Source organism: Gopherus evgoodei, chromosome 9 (assembly GCF_007399415.2).
Source record: "Gopherus evgoodei ecotype Sinaloan lineage chromosome 9, rGopEvg1_v1.p, whole genome shotgun sequence".
Taxonomy (NCBI): domain Eukaryota; kingdom Metazoa; phylum Chordata; order Testudines; family Testudinidae; genus Gopherus; species Gopherus evgoodei.
Window position 1 is genome coordinate 56,790,943 of NC_044330.1, and position 19,722 is coordinate 56,810,664.

A 19,722-nucleotide genomic window follows, 5' to 3' on the forward strand; every position below is an offset into this window, starting at 1 on the left:
ACAAAAAGAAATGGAGCTGAGAGAAAAAGAAATGGAGCTGAGAGAAAGAGAAAGAGAGGCTGCCCACAGGAGAGAGCTGGAGATAAAAGACAGAGAGAGGGAAGAGAAGGAACGAGAGAGAAAGCATGAACTGGAATTAGCGCAGGCTAGCCAGCATGCTCCAGTCAACCCTAACAATCCTTCTCCAGTTATTGTTCCACATCCCAAGAAATTTCCCACCTACAAGGCAGGTGATGACACTGAGGCCTTCCTAGAAAATTTTGAAAGGACCTGCCATGGGTACAGCATCTCTGAGGACCAGTACATGATAGAGCTGAGACCACTGCTCAGTGGACCCCTAGCAGAGGTGGCGGCTGAAATGCCTAAGGAGAACATGAACGATTATAAACTTTTTCAAACCAAGGCCAGAATCAGAATGGGGCTAACACCTGAGCATGCCCGTTGGAGGTTCAGAGCCCTAAGGTGGAAACCAGAGGTGTCATTCACCCGACACGCCTATCACATTGGAAAGAATTATAATGCCTGGATATCAGGAGCCAATGTTAACTCTCTGGACGACATGCACCTCCTAATACAATTGGAGCAGTTCTCAGAGGGTGTTCCTGAAGAAACAGAAAGGTACATCCTAGGTGGGAAGCCCAAAACTGTAACTGAGGCAGGGGAGATTGGAGCCAGATGGGTGGAAGTGGCAGAAAAGAAAAAAGCTACTATCAAGGGGAGCGAATATCACAGGAGTCACACCGACAATAAATCCTATACCCGAGGACAACCCAAGACTCCACCTGCAACCCCAGGAAAGCTGCCGACTCCCTATTCTCTCACCTCACCAATCTCCAGTAACCCACCTCGGCCTAGTGACCAGTCAGTTGGGCGATGCTTCAAGTGTAATGAACTGGGACATATAAAGGCCAACTGCCCCAAGAACCCCAACCGAGTGCAGTTCATTATATCTCCATCACTCCAAAGATCCCCAGGCCCAGATGCCTCTCAAATATCCCGGGAGCGAAGGGAAATGTTGAGAGTGGGCGGAAAGAAGGTTATCGCGTGGAGAGACACGGGGGCACAAGTGTCAGCTATCCACCAATCCTTGGTGGACCCCAAATTCATCAACCCAAAGGCCCAAGTGACAATTTATCCCTTCATGTCACAAGCGGTAAACTTACCTACAGCTAAACTGCCTGTCCAGTACAAAGGCTGGTCAAGAATGTGGACTTTTGCAGTCTATAACAATTATCACATCCCCATGCTAATGGGGGAAGACTTGGCCAACCAGGTAAAGTGGGCCAAGAGGGTGGGAATGGTTACACGCAGCCAAGCCAGGCAAGCTTCCAGACCCATCCCTGTTCCAGAACCATCCACAGAGGCCCCATCTGTGTTAGCAGAGACCCAGACAGAGGTAGTGGACCCAGATTCCCTGCCAACGACTGCAACAGCCACAGTACTTCCAGTCCCAGACCCGGACCTGGAAACACAACCAGCACCAGAACCATTGCCAGCACTGACGCCAGCGCTTGCAAACACATCTTCAACCCCAACGCCAGAGGGCGCCAGCAAGCCTGAACTGGCAGAAGCAGCAAACAACCAGACCCAAGAGGCTCAGCCAGAGCCTGAAATACCACCTGGTGCACCAGCGGAGAGCGGTTCACCAGCCACGAAAACTATCCCATCACCTACATCGCTTCCCGAAGGACCAAGCCGAAGTCCACAGTCTGAGGAGGAACTGGTGTCTCCAATCTCCAGGAAACAGTTCCAGACTGAGCAGGAAGCAGATGACAGCCTTCAGAAAGCTTGGGCGGCAGCACGGAGCACCTCACTGCCTCTCAGTTCTTCTAACAGATCTCGGTTTGTTATAGAACAAGGACTTTTATATAGGGAGACTCTTTCTGGTGGACACCAGGAAAACTGGCATCCAGAAAAACAGTTGGTGGTTCCAACTAAGTACCGGGGGAAGCTCTTAAGCTTAGCCCATGATCATCCCAGTGGCCATGCTGGGGTGAACAGAACCAAAGACAGGTTGGGGAAGTCCTTCCACTGGGAGAGGATGGGCAAGGATGTTGCAAAGTATGTCCGGTCTTGTGAGGTGTGCCAAAGAGTGGGAAAGCCCCAAGACCAGGTCAAGGCCCCTCTCCAGCCACTCCCCATAATAGAGGTCCCATTTCAGCGAGTAGCTGTGGATATTCTGGGTCCTTTTCCAAAAAAGACCCCCAGAGGAAAGCAGTACATACTGACTTTCGTGGACTTTGCTACCCGATGGCCAGAAGCAGTAGCTCTAGGCAACACCAGGGCTAAAACTGTGTGCCAGGCCCTAACAGACATTTTTGCCAGGGTAGGTTGGCCCTCTGATATCCTTACGGATTCAGGAAGTAATTTCCTGGCAGGGACCATGAAAGAACTGTGGGACACTCATGGGGCGAATCACTTAGTTGCCACCCCGTACCACCATCAAACCAATGGCCTGGTGGAAAGGTTTAATGGAATTTTGGGGGCCATGATACGTAAATTCGTGAATGAACATTCCAATGACTGGGATCTAGTGTTGCAGCAGTTGCTCTTTGCTTACAGGGCTGTACCACATCCCAGTTTAGGGTTCTCACCGTTTGAGCTTGTGTATGGCCACGAGGTTAAGGGGCCATTACAGTTGGTGAAGCAGCAATGGGAGGGGTTTATGCCTTCTCCAGGGACTAATATTCTGGACTTTGTAAGCAACCTACAAAGCACCCTCCGACACTCTTTAGCCCTTGCTAAAGAGAACCTAAAGGATGCTCAGGAAGAGCAAAAGGCCTGGTATGATAGACATACCAGAGAGCGTTCCTTCAAGGTAGGAGACCAGGTTATGGTCTTAAAGGCGCAACAGGCCCATAAAATGGAAGCATCATGGGAAGGGCCATTCACGGTCCAAGAGCGCCTAGGAGCTATTAACTACCTCATAGCATTTCCAAATTCCTCCCTAAAGCCCCAAGTGTACCACGTTAATTCTCTCAAGCCCTTTTATTACAGAGACTTACAGGTTTGTCAGTTCACAGCCCAGGGAGGAGATGACGCTGAGTGGCCTGATAGCGTCTACGATAAAGGGAAAAGTAACGGTGGCGTGGGAGAGGTGACCCTCTCCACAACCAGGAATGGTCTGCAGTAGCAACAGATCAAGAAGTTGATGCACTCTCCTGTGAAAGTTCCCTAAAATCAACTGGTTAAAAATTGTCCTTACAATGTGAAAAATCTTGTAGTTTTACTTAATTAGTGGCATATGTAAGGATGCATGTGTTTATTGATCTGTTTCTTTTGAAGTTCTAGGGAGAAATCACTGCCAGTGTACTTCCACACTGTCAGCGATTTGGGGGGCGTGTCATAAACAGATAAGAAAAGTTAATAGCACAGAAGTACTTTATATCTCTGACTGTAAAAGGTTAACAAGTTCAGTAAGCCTGGCTGTCACCTGACCCAAAGACCAATCAGAGGACAGGATACTTTCAAATCTTGAGGGAGGGAAGTTTTTGTGCTGTGTTGTTAGTTTTTGGTTGTTGTTCACTCTGGGGGCTCAGAGGGACCAGATGTGCAACCAGGTTTCTCTCCAATCTCCCTGATACAGATTCTTATAGATTCAAAATAGTAAGTACTAGGTAGATAAAGCGAGTTAGGCTTATGGTTGTTTTCTTTATTTGCAAATGTGTATTTGGTTGGAAGGAGTTCAAATGTGTATTTGGCTGAAAGGAGTTCAAATTGGTATTTTGCTGAAAAGATTTTAATTTGTATTTGTATACTTAGGCTGGGAGGGTGTTCCCAGTGTCTACAGCTGAAAGACCCTGTACCTATTCCATTTTTTTTTAAATTTACAAAGATAATTTTTACTGTTTTTTTTCTTTCTTTAATTAAAAGCTTTTCTTGTTTAAGAACCTGATTGTTTTTTTATTCTGGTGAGACCCCAGGGGACTGGGTCTGGATTCACCAGGGAATTGGTGGGGAGAAAGGAGGGAAGGAGGAGAGAGAGGCTAATTTCTCTCTGTGTTAGGATTACTGTCTCTCTCAGGGAGAATCTGGGAGGGGAAGAGAGAAGGAGGGGGAAAGGTGCATTTTCCTCTCTGTTTTAAGATTCAAGGAGTTTGAATCACAGTGATCTTCCAGGGTAACCCAGGGAGGGGAAGTCTGGGAGAGACAACGGTGAGGGAAAGGGTTTACTTTCCCTGTGTTAAGATCCAGAGGGTCTGGGTCTTGGGGGTCCCCGGGCCAGGTTTTGGGGGGACTAGAGTGTACCAGACACTGGAATTCCTGGTTGGTGGCAGCGCTAAGCTGGTAATTGAGCTTAGAGGAATTCATGCTGGTACCCCATCTTTTGGAGGCTAAGGTTCAGAGTGGGGAATTATACCATGACACCACTCATTTGCAAACTTTTCCAAACGGGAGGGATTCTGCTATATGATATGCAGCTAACCTCATGAACAGGACCTGGGGCATGACACACCTACACTATTATTGGAGTACATACAGTGTTAATTTCAGGCCACAAGATTGCATTGTGCATCTGCAGTTTCACCATGCTGATATATAATCTCAAATAAGGGACCTCTAGTCCCCTGCTGTGTAGTCTACAATGGTCAGATCAAAAGGCCACTGACTACACTTTGTTCCCACATGCACAATTTATTAATAATACTGATAGGCACCAGCTGACCAGTGACTCATTTTGATATGAAAAAAGGAAACTTTTTGCTTTTCCATTAAAATATTTAAAGTGACAAAGAAAATTAAATGCAAAAATCTAACTTATTGCACTGCTATGCTTACACAGAGAATTCTCAGAAGTCAGGAATAGTGAGTACAAAGATGGTGCTCCTACGCTGCATTTCATATAATGCCATTTGTGATTATGTGATCAGACTGTCACAGACGATGATGACCAGAGGGCATGGGATTTAAGTGAGGAATACCATGTAAGTCTATAATTAGAGGGGGCATCCTAATTCATGTTTGTGGCGGAAGACTCATGGCTGCATGTGAAGTACCAACTTCCTATTCCCTGACTTTCCCAATGCTCTGCACAGTCCCTGGGACCCGGAAATTTCCATTTTTCAGTCTGAAATTCCAAATTCTGGAGAAGATGAAACCCACAAAAACCTCCATGAAAAGCAAACACACCAAGTCAAAATTTATGGTATGCAAACAGAATGAAGTCCAGACCAGTAATATGTGCTTTAAAAGGACCGATTTCACAAAGATGAAACAACTGTGAGTCAAATCAGCCGGAAGGAAAAAATTAATCAGGAAAATGTGAATGATAATGAAGAATTGTTTAAGGACATTTTCCTAGAAGCCCAAAATGTCACAATTAAGGAAAATGGCCACACTGGTTTAAAATAATTGACCTGGTTCACAGAGAAGTGAAGACATCTATATAATTTTTTTTTAAATGGAACAAACTGAAGTATGGTTAATCTGATAATAATGAATGTAAATCAGCAGCTAAGAATTATAGAAGGTTTATAAAGTAAACAAAAAGGGACAGAAGGAGAAATCTATAGTCAGCAGAGTTGAGGAAAAGGAGGAGTTTTTCAAGTGTATTGGGTACAAAAGAAATCTTAACAATGGTACAGATCCATTATAGACTCATAGACTCGTAGGTCAGAAGGGACCAATATGATCATCTAGTCTTACCTCCTTCACAAGGCAAGCCACAGAACCCTACCCATCCACTTTTATAACAACCCCTAACCCAGGACTGAGTTATTGAAATCCTCAAAATTGGTTTGAAGACCTCAAGCTGCAGAGAATCCACTAGCAAGCGACCCATGCCCCACGCTGCAGAGGAAGGCGAAAAACCTCCAGGGCCCTTGCCAATCCGCCCTGGAGGAAAATTCCTTCCTGACCCCAAATATGGCGATCAGCTAAACCCTGGGCAATGTGGGCAAGACTCACCAGCCAGCACCCAAGAAGGAATTCTCTGCAGTAACTCAGTTCCCATCCCATCCAACATCTCCCCGCAGGCCATTGAGCAGACTTATCTGGTGATAATCCAAGATTGATTGCCCAAATTAAACTATCCTATCATAACATCCCCTCCATCTACTTATCAAGCTTAGTCTTAAAGCCAGATAAGTCTTTTGCCCCCACTACTTCCCTCGGAAGGCTGTTCCAGAACTTCACTCCCCTAATGGTTAGAAACCTTCGTCTAATTTCAAGTCTAAACTTCCTAATATCCAGTTTATACCCATTCGTCCTCGTGCCTACATTAGTACTAAACTTAAATAATTCCTCTCCCTCCCTAACGTTAACCCCCCTGATATATTTATATAGAGCAAGCATATCCCCCCGCAGCCTTCTTTTGGCCAGGCTAAACAAGCCAAGCTCTTTGAGTCTTCTTTCATAAGGCAGGTTTTCCATTCCTCGGATCATCCTAGTAGCCCGTCTCTGGACCTGTTCCAGTTTGAATTCATCCTTCTTGAACATGGGACACCAGAATTGCACACAATATTCCAGATGGGGTCTCACCAGCGCCTTATATAACGGTACTAACACCTCCTTATCCTTGCTGGAAATACCTCTCCTGATGCATCCTAAAATCGCATTTGCTTTTTTAACAGCCGTATCACACTGGCGGCTCATAGTCATCCTGCTATCAATCAATACCCCAAGGTCCTTCTCCTCCTCTGTTGCTTCCAACTGATGCGTCTCCAACATATATCTAAAATTCTTATTATTAATCCCTAAGTGCATGACCTTGCACTTTTCACTATTGTGTTTCATCCTATTACTATTACTCCAGTTTACAAGGTGGTCCAGATCTTCCTGAATAGTATCCCTGTCCTTCTCCGTGTTAGCAATACTCCCCAGCTTTGTGTCATCCGCAAACTTTATTTGCACATTCCCGCTCTTTGTGCCAAGGTCAGTGATAAAAAGGTTAAATAAGATCGGTCCCAAAACCGATCCTTGAGGGACTCCACTAGTAACCTCCTTCCAGCCTGACAGTTCACCCTTCAATACGACCCGCTGGAGTTTCCCCTTTAACCAGTTCCTTATCCACCTTACAACTTTCATATTCATCCCCATCTTTTCCCATGTGGAACCCTGTTAAACGCCGTACTGAAATCGAGGTAAATTAGATCTACCGCATTTCCTTTATCTAAGTAATCCGTCACCTTCTCAAAGAAGGAGATCAGATTGGTTTGGCACGATCTACCTTTAGTAAATCCATGTTGCAATTCGTCCCAATTACCATTGACCTCTATGTCCTTAACTACTTTCTCCCTTAAAATTTTTTCCAAGACCTTACATACTACAGATGTCAAGCTAACAGGCCTATAATTACCTGGATCACTTTTATTCCCTTTCTTAAAAATAGGAACTACGTTAGCAATTCTCCAGTCGTATGGCACAACCCCCGAGTTTATCAATTGCTTAAAAATTCTCGCTAATGGGCTCGCAATTTCACGCGCCAGTTCCTTTAATATCCTCGGATGGAGATTGTCCGGGCCCTCCAATTTTGTCCCATTAAGCTGTTCAAGTTTGGCCTCTACCTCAGTTGCGGTAATATCTACCTCCATATCCACATTCCCGTTTATCATCCCTCCATCATCGCTAAACAATTCACTAGTCTTATTAAAAACTGAGGCAAAGTACTGATTTAGATATTGGGCCAAGCCTAGGTTATCCTTAACCTCCATTCCATCCTCAGTGTATAGCGGCCCCACTTCTTCTTTCTTTGTTTTCTTCTTATTTATGTGGCTGTAGAAGCTTTTACTATTGGTTTTGATTCCCTTTGCAAGGTCCAGTTCAATGCGGCTTTTAGCCTTCCTCACTTTATCCCTACATGTTCTGACCTCACCAAGGTAGCTTCCCTTGCTAATCCCGCCTTTCTTCCACTCTCTGTAAGCTTTCTGCTTTTTCCTAATCCCCTCTCTGAGTTGCTTGCTCATCCAGCTTGGCCTACAACTCCTACCCATGGTTTTTTTCCCCTTTCTTGGGATGCAGGCTTCCGACAATTTCCGCAGCTGCGACTTAAAGTAATTCCAGGCCTCCTCCGCATTTAAATCCGCAAGTTCCTCTGTCCAATCCACTTCCCTAACTAATTTCCTTAACTCTTTAAAATTAGCCCTCGAGAAGTCAAAAACCCTAATCCCAGATCTACATTTGTTTATCCTTCCATCTGGTTTGAACTGAATCAGCTCATGATCACTCGAACCAAGGTTGTCCCCTACCACCATTTCTTCTACGAGGTCCTCACTGCTCACCAAAACCAAATCTAAAATGGCATCCCCTCTCGTAGGTACTTCAACTACTTGATGAAGAAATTCATCTGCTATCACATCCAGAAAAATCTGACCCCTATTATTCTTGCAAGCACTCGTCCTCCAGTCTATATCCGGGAAGTTGAAGTCTCCCATAATCACACATTTCCCCTTTGTGTTTACTTCATTAAAGACATTAAAGAGGTCTCTATCCATATCCAAATCAGATCCCGGTGGTCTATAGCACACCCCAAGCACTATCTCAGGGGAAGCTCTAGTTGCTTTTTTACCCAGTGTGATTTTTGCCCAGACAGACTCTGTCTTATCCATTCCATCGCTTCTTATTTCATTACAGTTAATCTCATCATTGATGTACAAGGCTACTCCACCACCTTTGCCTTTCTTCCTGTCTTTTCTAAACAGCACATAGCCTTCAATACCTGTACTCCAGTCATGAGTACTATTCCACCAGGTTTCTGTTATCCCTATAATATCCGGTTTCACTTCCTGCACCAGTAGCTCCAGTTCCTCCATCTTGTTACCTAGGCTCCTCGCATTAGTGTACAGACATTTTAATTTTTGGCGTTTGGCGTCAGTGACATTCTTTCCCCCGTCATGCACAGACCTTTTACCACCAGCATCACCCGTTAATCTGGTTTCTACTCCACTATTCCTCCTTGGATCAATTCTTTGGTCCGCAAGGGTATCCCCTCTCACTTTGTTTACTTCCCTCTCCAGGTTATATTCCGGCATGGAGATCTCCTGAACATCTCCCAACCATCTCCTCCAACTTCCTAGTTTAAAGCTCTCTTGATTAGGTCGGCGAGCCTCCATCCTAGAATTCTATTTCCCTCCTTACTTAGATGAAGTCCATCCTGAGCGAACAGTTGTCTATCCGTAAACGCTTCCCAATGACCATACATCCCAAAGCCCTCCTTATAACACCAATGCCTGAACCATCTGTTGATCGCCATAATCTTGTCACTCCTTCGTCGCCCTGCTCTAGGAACCGGCAGAATCCCACTGAAGATCACCTGAGCTTCGATTTCTTTGAGCGTCTTCCCCAGTCTGGCATAGTCCTCCTTGATACAGTCCAGCGAGTAACTAGCCGTATCATTCGTTCCCACATGAAGGACAATCAACGGATTCTTTCCCGCTCCCACTAGGATCCTATTCAGCCTCGGGTCCACATCCTGTATCGTAGCCCCTGGACATGTTACTAGATGGACATGTTAAAATTATCAATAATAATGTGTAAAGGCAGAAGTGTTCAATAAACTAGCATCTCAGTAGGATGATAAACAGCAGCTACCAAAGTTAGACATTTTAAAATCAGTATCTCTGGATAACTTGTACCCAGGAATTTTAAAGAGCTGGCTGAGGAGCTCGCTGGACCATTATTTTTAATTTTCAATACATCTTGGAACACTGGGGAAGTAGCAGAATGCTGAAAGAAAGCTAATTTTGGGCAAAATATTCTAAAAGGATACCCAGGATAATACAGGCCTGTCAGTCTGACATTGGACATAGGCAAAATAATGGAGTGGCTGATATAGCACCTGATTAATAAATAATTAAACGAGGATAATATAATTAATGCCAGTCAACATGGGTTAATGAAAAACAGATCCTGTCAAACAAATTTGATATCTTTTTTTATGAGATTACAAGTTTGGTTGCTAAAGGAAACAGTGCTGATGTAACATACTTCTGGAAGGCATCTGATTTGGTATTGCACAACATTTTGATTAAAAAACTAGAACGATATAAATTAACATAGGCATTATTTAATCCATTTACTGTGTGCCAACTGCTACATCTCAAAATGTCATTATAAATGGGGAATCATCAAGCAGGTGTATTTCTAGTATGGCCCCCCAGGGATCTGTTCATCATATTTAACATTTTTATCAATGACCTGGAAGAAAACATAAAATTATCACTAATAAAAGTTGCAGATAACTCTGATACATGGCCAGGAAGGAACAGCTTGCAGGCTAATTGACCCAGATTCAACCTTTAGAGGCATATTGGTAGATAATTTGTGTGTTTACATATATATTGTTAGAGATTGACAATGTAATCTAACGGTTCCTGACTATGTTGTATGTATTCTGTTAATTCTGAGATCAAAAGATCTTAACATTTAAATGAACTGTAAATATAGTGATATCACTGTATTGATTTCTCTTTGAATTATATAGCATATCACCTGCAAATGGTGGAAGATAGGCAACTGCCTTATATTAATCCGTGTCGCTCATTACTAGTGATGCTTAGGAAAAAGATCTACTTCAAAGTTGCGATGATTGCCTGTTGTTCACCTGAGAACACCATGATATCAAGAGGAGCCCTGTATAAAGGATCTTGGGTCCTGATCCTTTTTATCTCAAATCTGCTTATGCTTTATCAGGGGAAACACTGAGCTACAAGACTGAGGTCTCCAATTTAATTTGGATCACTCTGGTATGGAACATTGGATTGAACCTATGGACTTATTCTAAGAACTCTTTGCAACTCCAAAGCTCACTATGAAACTGATAGAACTGTAATTGTGTCTGTATGTATAATGATCTTTTAACCAATACTCTCTTTTCTTTTATTAATAATTTTTAGTTTAGTTAATAAGAATTGGCTGTAAGTGTGTATTTCTGTAAGATCTGAAATATTAATCTGGGAGGTAATGTGTCCAATCATTTGTGATGGATAGAACCTTTATATCTGACTTGGCTGTATGGGAGGGAGCCCAGCTGCTGGGTTGCTTTTCAGGGAACTATGTTTTGGCTTCTGTGTAACTAGTAAGCTATTGTGGAAACTGTTTTGTTGCTATCTTGGTGAATCTAAGTATTAAAATAATCACCAGCTTTGGGGATTGTGTGCCCCATTCTTTGCAGTTTGCCCTACTTGAGTAACCTCAGTGTGCCCAACCCCGGACCCTGGTCACAGACTCACAATAACAGGGGTGTGGTAAACCATAAAGAGACAGGTAACTGATACAGAGCAATCTGGACCATTTGGTATGCCAGGTGCCAGTCCACAATATAAGTTTGAGTGATTGTGGACTATCATGGGAAGCAGGGATTCTGAATAAGATTTGGGGTCGGAGGTGGATAATCAGCTAAACATGAGCTCCCAGTGCAATGCTGTGGCCAAAAGAGCTAATGTGATCATTGGATTTAAAAACAGAGGAATCTTGAGTAGGAGTAGAGAGGTTATTTTACCTCTGTAGCTGACACTGGTGCAACCGCTGTTGGAAGTATCCAGTTCAGATGCCCACAGTTCAAGAAACAAGATAAATTGGAGAGGATTCAGAAAAGAGTCACAAGAATGATTAAAGCATTAGACAATGTGCCATCTAGTGAGTGAGCTCCTTGAGTTTATCTATTTACATTAACAAAGAGAAGGTTAAGTGGTGTCTTGATTACACTTTATAAGAACCTATTCGAGGAACAAATATTTAGCAATTGGCTCCTTAAAAAAGCAGACAAAGGTATAACAGGATCCAACATCTAGAAGTTGAATCTAGACAAATTCAGCCAGATAATAAGGCATACATTTTTAACAGTGAGAGTAATTAACTTCTGGAATAATTTACCAAGGGTTATGGTAGATTCTCCATCAGTGACAATTTGTAAATCAGGATTGGATGTTTCTCTAAAAGATCTGCTCTAGGAATTATTTTGGGGAAGTTCTATGGCCTGTGTCATACAGGGGGTCAGAATACATGATAACAGGGGTTCCTTCTGGCCCTGCAATCTATGAGAAACAGCTACACCAGGAGAGGAACACTTTTATAAAGAGGGGTGGAGAGTCTGTAAAGAACTGGGGATGTAGAGACAACACCTTATTGGATTGAAATCCATTCACTCTACCAAATTTTTATTAAGCAAAACACTCAGCAAGTTGTGATCAATTACAAGTGGGAAGCTCATCAGGAGGATTTCAGGAAAGTCCCCTCCAGCACTGGATAATATGGCTTCCACCACTCTTTGTTACACAAACTTATTTATAACTTTGTTATCTTAGAATCATATGGTTAGAAGGGACCACAAGGGTCATCTAGTCTAATCCCTACTCCGGGGGGAATTCTGCTGATCTGCAGACACGCAGAATTAATCTGTCTCACGTAATTTTGTATTTTCCCGCATACAAAATATTTGTCTAAGTGCTACAGTTCCTCCTTTTGCCCACCAGAGACCGCTGTGGCACCAGAACAGCCAGAGCATTCATGCCGGCTGTTCTAGCGCCACAGCGGCCTCTGGTGAGCAAAATGTGGACCTGCAACGCTTCTTAGGCAAAATGTATTTAATGTGGGAAAAAAACAAAATTCTATGCCCAGTGTGGCAGAATTCCCCCAGGAGTAGAGTTCACCACAGCACCCTGCCCACGGAGCCACGTTAGGGCAGAGTGGGGCACACAGGGCTGATGGAGGGGGGTGTGTGTCACAGACTGAGGTTCAGAATGGCTAGTGGGGAGGGGGGAGCAGACTGGAGCATGAGCTCAGCACCTAGCGGAGTGACAGTGTTGAGCCTGGGGAAGAGGAGGGTGGCTGCAGAGCTCCATGGGGATGGGCGGTGTGGGGACAGGGGCAGACGTGCCTGACTGCATGGGAGAGGCATGGGGTCAGCCAGGGACTGCATGGGCGAGGCTTCCCAACACCCTAACTATACCACCCCAATCCCAAAGAAAAACCTCCCACCCACACCCAGCCCCCTCCAGGGTCACTCCCAGGCTCCTTCCCTCTCCCTCAGCTACTCCATTACCTCTGCCTCCCCCAAGCCTTTGCACTGCTTCTTACAGGTGCAGGAAATACAGGTCTGTATTGTAATTTAAACGAATTACACAAAATTGTGCATTAATATGCCCAGTAAGGGACCTGTCCAAAAAAAAAATATTACCAGAATCTTTTTTTTGTCTGTATTGTTATAGACATACTTGCTGACAAATATTTTTTGAAATAAAATTACCAAAATAATTGTAACTGCCTAACCGGCATGATTATATTATGTTATTTTGACAAACAGAATATGCAGAATTTTCAAATATTCCACCCCCCCCGGCCAAGATGAAGGATTTGTTGTGTTTAAACCATCCAAGACAGACAGCTATCCAGCCTCCTTTTGAAAACCTCCAGTAAAGGGGCTTCCCAGACTTCCTGAGGCAGTCTGGTCCATTGTCCTACTGTTTTTACAGTTAGGAAGTTTTTCCTGAGATTTATCTAAATCTGCTATGCTGTAGTTTGAACCCACTGCCTCTTGTCCTGCCCTCTCTGGCAAAGGAGAACAACTTTTCTGCATCTTTTTTATGACAGCCTTGCAAGTATCTGAAGACTGCTATTATGCAGCCCCTATGTAAGCTGTGGGAACTAGGACTGCTACTGTAGGGGGAGTGTAGCCCTGTGACATTAAGAACCCAAGAGCAAAGGGGCACCCAAATAGCTGGTAATGAACTGCAGCTGGCTTAACCAGTTCTACTGTAACAATTGTTCAGTGTCATGAAATATATCTGGTAAATATCATGCAAGGTGCCAATGAAAAGCTCATGACTCACTGATTAATATCATTGTGTAATGCAGGTGCAAGCAAGTGATGCAAAATTATGGACATAAACTGAAAGTACAATTCTTAAATTGTGTTTGCCAGCCAAGCAGGAGATACTTCACCCTAGACAAAGGACTGTAGTTTTTCCACCTGGTAGGGAGTCACTGCCTAAGTACTTTGTACACCTCTACCCCGATATAACACTGTCCTCAGGAGCCAAAAAATCTTACCGCGTTATAGGTGAAACCACATTATATTGAACTTGCTTTGATCCGCCGGAGTGCGCAGCCCTGCCGCCCCCCGGAATGCTGCTTTACCGCGTTATATCCGAATTCGTGTTACAGTGGGTCGTGTTATATCGGGGTAGAGGTGTATTTACATTATCACATAGACCCATCAGGTTAACAAGGGGTAGAGGCAAACCTCACACTATCACAGTGGGGAAGGAGATAGACAGGTACATGTTTGATGCTCAACCAGTTACACTGGAAGGGGAAGGAACTAAGTAATTTCAGCAGACAGCCCAAGCAAAAAACTTCCCTCACCAGGAGACTGCATTTTTGGGGGGAGAGGGGGGATTTTTTTTTAAATAGCTTCTAAATTCTATGGCTTAAAGGAAGCAGATAAATTTAAATGCCAGTTCTGCACTCCTTTTTTAAAAGTTGTAATTAAACTTGCAAAGGAACAAAACTTCTGCTTTGGAGCTACACAGGTACAATATCTTTGTATTTGGACTCATTTCTGTAATATGATTACGTCTCCTCATGTCACGCTGCCACTCCCAGCTCAGCCAGACCCATGGACTTAAAGTTACATATGACAGAAATGAAGAATCAGAAGATAAGACTTGGGCAAACTCCCTTGAATCCTTCCCTTTTGTTTTATTTCCTCTTAAGCTTTCAATAGGTGTGTTTGAAAAAACACATAGCAAAATACTCACATGCACCCAGGGCCATCCTTACCCATACACAAAGTACGCAGCTGCATAGGGCACCAGGAAATTTGGAGCACCACATTTCCTGGTGCCCTGCACAGCTGCATGCTGCTCCAGCCCCTGCTCCAGCTCTTCCCCAGGGCCCCCGCCCCCAATTCCCTGAGCTTTGCAGCAGGGCCAGGCCTGAACTCATTGGCAGGAAGTGCAGCGACCTGGCCTCAGCTGCGCCACCAGTCAGTGCTGGGAGGTGATTCCCCCCTGCCTCCCAAGCCAGCCCCATTCCCCCCGTGGAGGCCTTAGGGCCTACCCCCCCATGGGGGGGTTGTGTAGGGCCCCAGAATTGCTAGGGATGGCCCTGCATGCACCCATTCACAGGAGACTGCATGTTGCCTTCCTCACAGCTTGAATGAACTTTATGTAGGGGTTACCCTCAGAAGAATCTATTTCAAAGGTTCACTAATCTATAAAAGAGGAACAACCTACAAGTTATCTATCTTTGATCAAAGACGACTCAGGCAGCTTACGTCAAGCTAATTCTAAGCATCTACACTAAAATGTATCAGCGTAGACACTGCGTTGCTTACATTAACTATTGCTGCCTTTCAGAAATCATCCCACAATGCCCCCCACTGGCAGTTAAATCAGCGCAAGCGCTCCTAGTGAGGATGCGAACCACTGAAACAAGGAACACAGTGTGGACGTGTAAAACTGATTCAATTCTTGTTGTGGCTATACATCAACATAACTTCGGTCAACTTAATTTTGTAATGTGGACTTGCCCTCTGACTTTTGGGAATAGATTCTGACGCAGGGATTTGGTCAGCTATCTTGATGGAAATGTGGTGAGGATTTTACGTTGAACCAAGCTAGTTAGATTTTAGTTACTAGAAGGGTTTTATCTTTACTTCTTGTGTAACCATTTCTGACTTTAGTTCTTATACTTGCATTCTTATACTTGTTTTACTTTTTATCTAAATCAACCCATTGCTGTTGAACTGAACTGTTTGGTAACTACTTAAAGTAACAAACTATTGGATACTGACTCTTCAAAAGAGCAACAAACCTTACCATTCCTTCAATTATTCCAGGTCAGGATTGGACATTTCAGAACACATCTTTCTGTAGAAATTTGGGGCCGGGGAGAGTGGCATCACCGTACCAGTTGTTAACCAATACTGGTGGAAGTCTGGTATTATAGGCAGACTCCTGGATTCAAAGTAGACACAGGGAGCATACTTGTTGCTGATTGTGGGCATGCCAACCAGAAAGCTACAGTAGTAAACCTTTAAGGCACTTTAGGTTTTAGAATAAGAGGTGACAATTCTTCACTGGTCTGGACTGCATACCACAAAGTAACAAGCCCCTGCACAGGCTGGGGGAGCTGCGGCAGCCCCCATGGGGAGGGGGAGCTGGGGAACAAGGGCAGCCCCATGAGTAGGATCCTACCAAATTCAGTCCATTTTCATCAATTTCATGGTCATAAGATTTTAAAAATCATAAATGTCATTTCAGCTATTTAAATCTGAATTTCACAGTGTTGTAATTGTAGGGATCCTGATCCAAAAAGGAGTTGTGGGGGGGTCATAAGATTATTGTGGGGGAGTTGCAGTACTGCTACCCTTATTTTTGCGCTGCTGCTGCTGGCGCTGCCTTCAGAGCTGGGCAGCTGGAGAGTGGTGGCCACTGGTTGGGATCCCAGCTGTGAAGGCAGTGCCACCACCAGCAGCAGTGCAGAAATAAGGATGGCATGGCATTGCCACCCTTACTTCTGTGCTGCTGCTGACAGTGGTGCTGCCTTCAGAGCTGGTCACCCAGCCAACAGCTACTGCTCTCTGGCTGCCTGGCTCTGAAGGCAGCGCAGAAGTAAGAGTGGCAATACTGTGACCCCCCCCTTGCAACTCCCTTTTGGGTCAGGGCCTGCAATTTGAGAACTGCTGGTCTACCCCATTAAATCATAGAATCATAGACTTTAAGGTCAGAAGGGATCATTATGATCATCTAGTCTGACCTCCTACACAATGCAGGCCACAGAATCTCACCCACCCACTCCTGTAACAAACCCCTAACCTATGTCTGAGTTACTGAAGTCCTTAAATCGTGGTTTAAAGACCTCAAGGTGCAGAGACTTCTCCAGCAAGTGACTTATGCCCCACACTGCAGAGGAAAACGAACCCCGCCCCAGGGCTTCTGCCAATCTGCTGTGCAAGTAGGGAAAGAATTGACAAGGATTTGTAGGGGATCTTAATGCATGTCAGTCTGTTAGCAAGAGTTAGGCCAGCTGTAACCCTAATGACGTGAGACTTGTAGAACCGAGGATAGTGTGAGGTGAGTAGGAAAGAACTATGTGAGAAGTTATCACGACCTTGCACTGATAATCAAATACATAGACTGGCACCCAGAAGTGAGAAAAATAAGATAGCAGGATAGCCTATGTATAAACAAAATGCAGCTGTTGCTCATTAGTCTGTATTATTGCTTGTTATTGTCTGTAACAAAGGTATAAATGCTTGCTGTAATTGTTTACGTGTTGAGAGACCTGTCCGGGACTAAGGCGACCCAGTGTCCTAGGGCACTCCCTCCCTCTATTGCAATTGCTGGAATTAGAATAAAGTATTTGATTTTGCGGCACCCAAACAAAAAGCGAGAACTGAGTTTTTTTTCGACACTGCCTTGGAGGAAAATTCCTTCCTGACCCCAAATATGGCGATCAGCTAAACCCTGAGCATGTGGGCAAGACTCACCAGCCAGACACCAAGGAAAGAATTCTCTATAGTAACTCAGATCCCACCCCATCTAACATCTCATCACAAGCCACTGGGCATATTTACCACTAGTAGTCAAAGACCAATTAATTGCCCAAATTAGGCTATCCCATTATACCATCCTCTCCATAAACATATCAAGCTTAGTCTTGAAGCCAGATGTCTTTTGCCCCACTACTCCCCTTGGAAGGCTGTTCCAGAACGTCACTCCTCTGATGGTTAGAAACCTTCATCTAATTTCAAGTCTAAACTTCCTGATAGCTAGTTTATGTCCATTTGTTCTTGTGTCTACACTGGTATTGAGCTTAAATAATTCCTCTCCCTCCCTGTTATTTATTCCTCTGATATATTTATAAAGAACAATCATAACTCCCCTCAGACTTCTTTTGGTTAGGCTTAACAAACCAAGCTCTTTGAGTCTCCTTTCATATGACAAGTTTTCCATTCCTCGGATCATCCTAGTAGCCCTTCTCTGAACCTGTTCCAGTTTGAATTCATCCTTCTTAAACATGGGAGACCAGAACTGCACACAGTATTCCAGATGAGGTCTCACCATTGCCTTGTATAACAGTTCTAATACCGCCTTATCTCTACTAGAAATACCTTGCCTGATGCATCTCAAGACCATACTAGCTTTTTTCACAGCCATATTACATTGGCAACACATAGTCATCCTGTGATCAGCCAATACTCCAAGGTCCTTCTCCTTCTCTGTTACTTCCAACTGATGTGTCCCCAGCTTATAACAGTAGTGCTTGTTATTAATCCCTAAATGCATGACCTTGCACTTTTCACTATTAAATTTCATCCTATTACTCGTTATTAATCTGTTACTCTTAATACTATTAATCTATACAGTGTAGGGTAAAAGGATACAAAAGGTCAGTTTTCATGGTCTGTGATGCACTTCTCATGGCTATTTGGTAGGCTCCAACCCATAAGGCAGGGGAGGGGAGCTGAGGCAGGCAGAGGGCTGGAGTCAGCCCCGCGAGGAGGGGCGGAAGAGCAGAGGCAGGGGGATGCGGGCAGCCCGCAGAACAAACAGCTACGCCCAAGAACAAGGAAGGGCCGCTAAAGAGAAGAGGTTGAACTGCTCCTGCTCTCCGCAGGTAATGATGATACAAGCACGCGCCTCTCACGCGAGACGCGGTTGATGACGCACATGATACCACGCCCCCTGCGAAGAGTGACGCAGTTGTTATTCCCGCAGTCAGCTGCAGTAACAACAGCGCTCGCGGCAAGCACCGCCCCGTCCCGAACTCAGCGGTGTCACCGCCCCCGCTGCCCCCTCCATCATCCCCACCCCGCCGCGGGGACCCTCTCCCGCAGGCGCCCCCTCCCTGGCGCCTGTCCCCGTTCCCCCTCACGCCGCAGGTGGTGGGACGCCCCGCTCCCCACGCCGGGCCCGCTACTCACTGTCCAGATAGTGCTCCAGGTACATGGCTGTCGCCATCTTGTGCCCCGCTCCCTGCCGCGCTGTTCCCTCGTCGCTCGGGCCCGCATGACAAGGGCCGCAGCCCCGGGCTCATTCCATATTCAGGAGTTGCCGCCGCTGATTGGCCGCCCGGGACACCGCCAGCTGTATATCAATAAGGAGGCGGGGCAACAGCACAGGCGCCAAGGGGGGAAGGAGCAGGTGGCATCCAAGTATTGGGAGGTGGTTCCGGCATGCGCGCGCCACCCGCCTTCCTTCATGCAGACACACCTTCCCTTCAGCCTCCCCTCCGCCCCAGCCCGGGGCAGTGCCAACCGCCCTTCTCCCTAGCGCCGGGCAATGACAACCTGTAACTGTCCCCCAGCCTGCAGCAGTGACCGTCTGTAACCCCTCCCTCCCGGAGCAGTGACATCTCCTCTCCCCACCCCAGAGGCAGTGACAGGCGCTCTCTCAGACACACACCCAGCCCGGGACAGTGACAGCTTCTCCTCACCTGTCCCAGCCTGGGGCAGTGACCGCCTCTCCTCCCCAGCCACCACGTGGCAGTGACAGCCGCCCCTCATCCCAACCCGGGACAATGACAACCTGTAACTCGCCCCCTGCCTGGGGCAGTGACCGCCTGTAATCACCTCCCCCGTGACAACCTGTAACCCGCCCCCGCCCTCCCCCAGCAGTGACAGCCTCTCACCCCCTCTACCCCAACCCGGGGCAGTGACAACCTATAACCGCCCTCCAGCCCGGGACAGTGACAGCCAGTAACTCTCCCCCCACCCCTGTCTAGGGCAAAGGTAGCTGTCACCCCCGCAGCCAAGCCCGGGGCCGGAGCAGTGTCTCC

The 19,722-nt window shown here is 45.6% G+C and overlaps 1 protein-coding gene across 4 annotated transcripts in view; it reads right to left on the reverse strand.

Moving 5' to 3' along the window:
* Nucleotides 1–19,496, reverse strand: part of ING5 (inhibitor of growth family member 5) — a 35,390-nt gene extending 15,894 nt beyond the window's left edge. Inside the window, exons 1-3 of one of the 4 annotated variants that reach the window (XM_030576628.1) lie at nucleotides 18,869–19,496; nucleotides 18,329–18,629; nucleotides 11,438–11,463 (exon numbers count right to left, since the gene is read on the reverse strand). In XM_030576628.1, the coding sequence (XP_030432488.1) occupies nucleotides 11,438–11,463; nucleotides 18,329–18,629; nucleotides 18,869–18,905 (364 nt within the window). In that variant the 5' untranslated portion in view covers nucleotides 18,906–19,496. Of the gene's footprint in view, nucleotides 1–9,250; nucleotides 9,286–11,437; nucleotides 11,464–15,758; nucleotides 16,312–18,328; nucleotides 18,630–18,868 lie in introns of those variants that run through there. The other 3 variants (XM_030576630.1, XM_030576631.1, XM_030576634.1) reach the window with 3 other exon arrangements.
* Nucleotides 19,497–19,722: the final 226 nt, after the last annotated feature.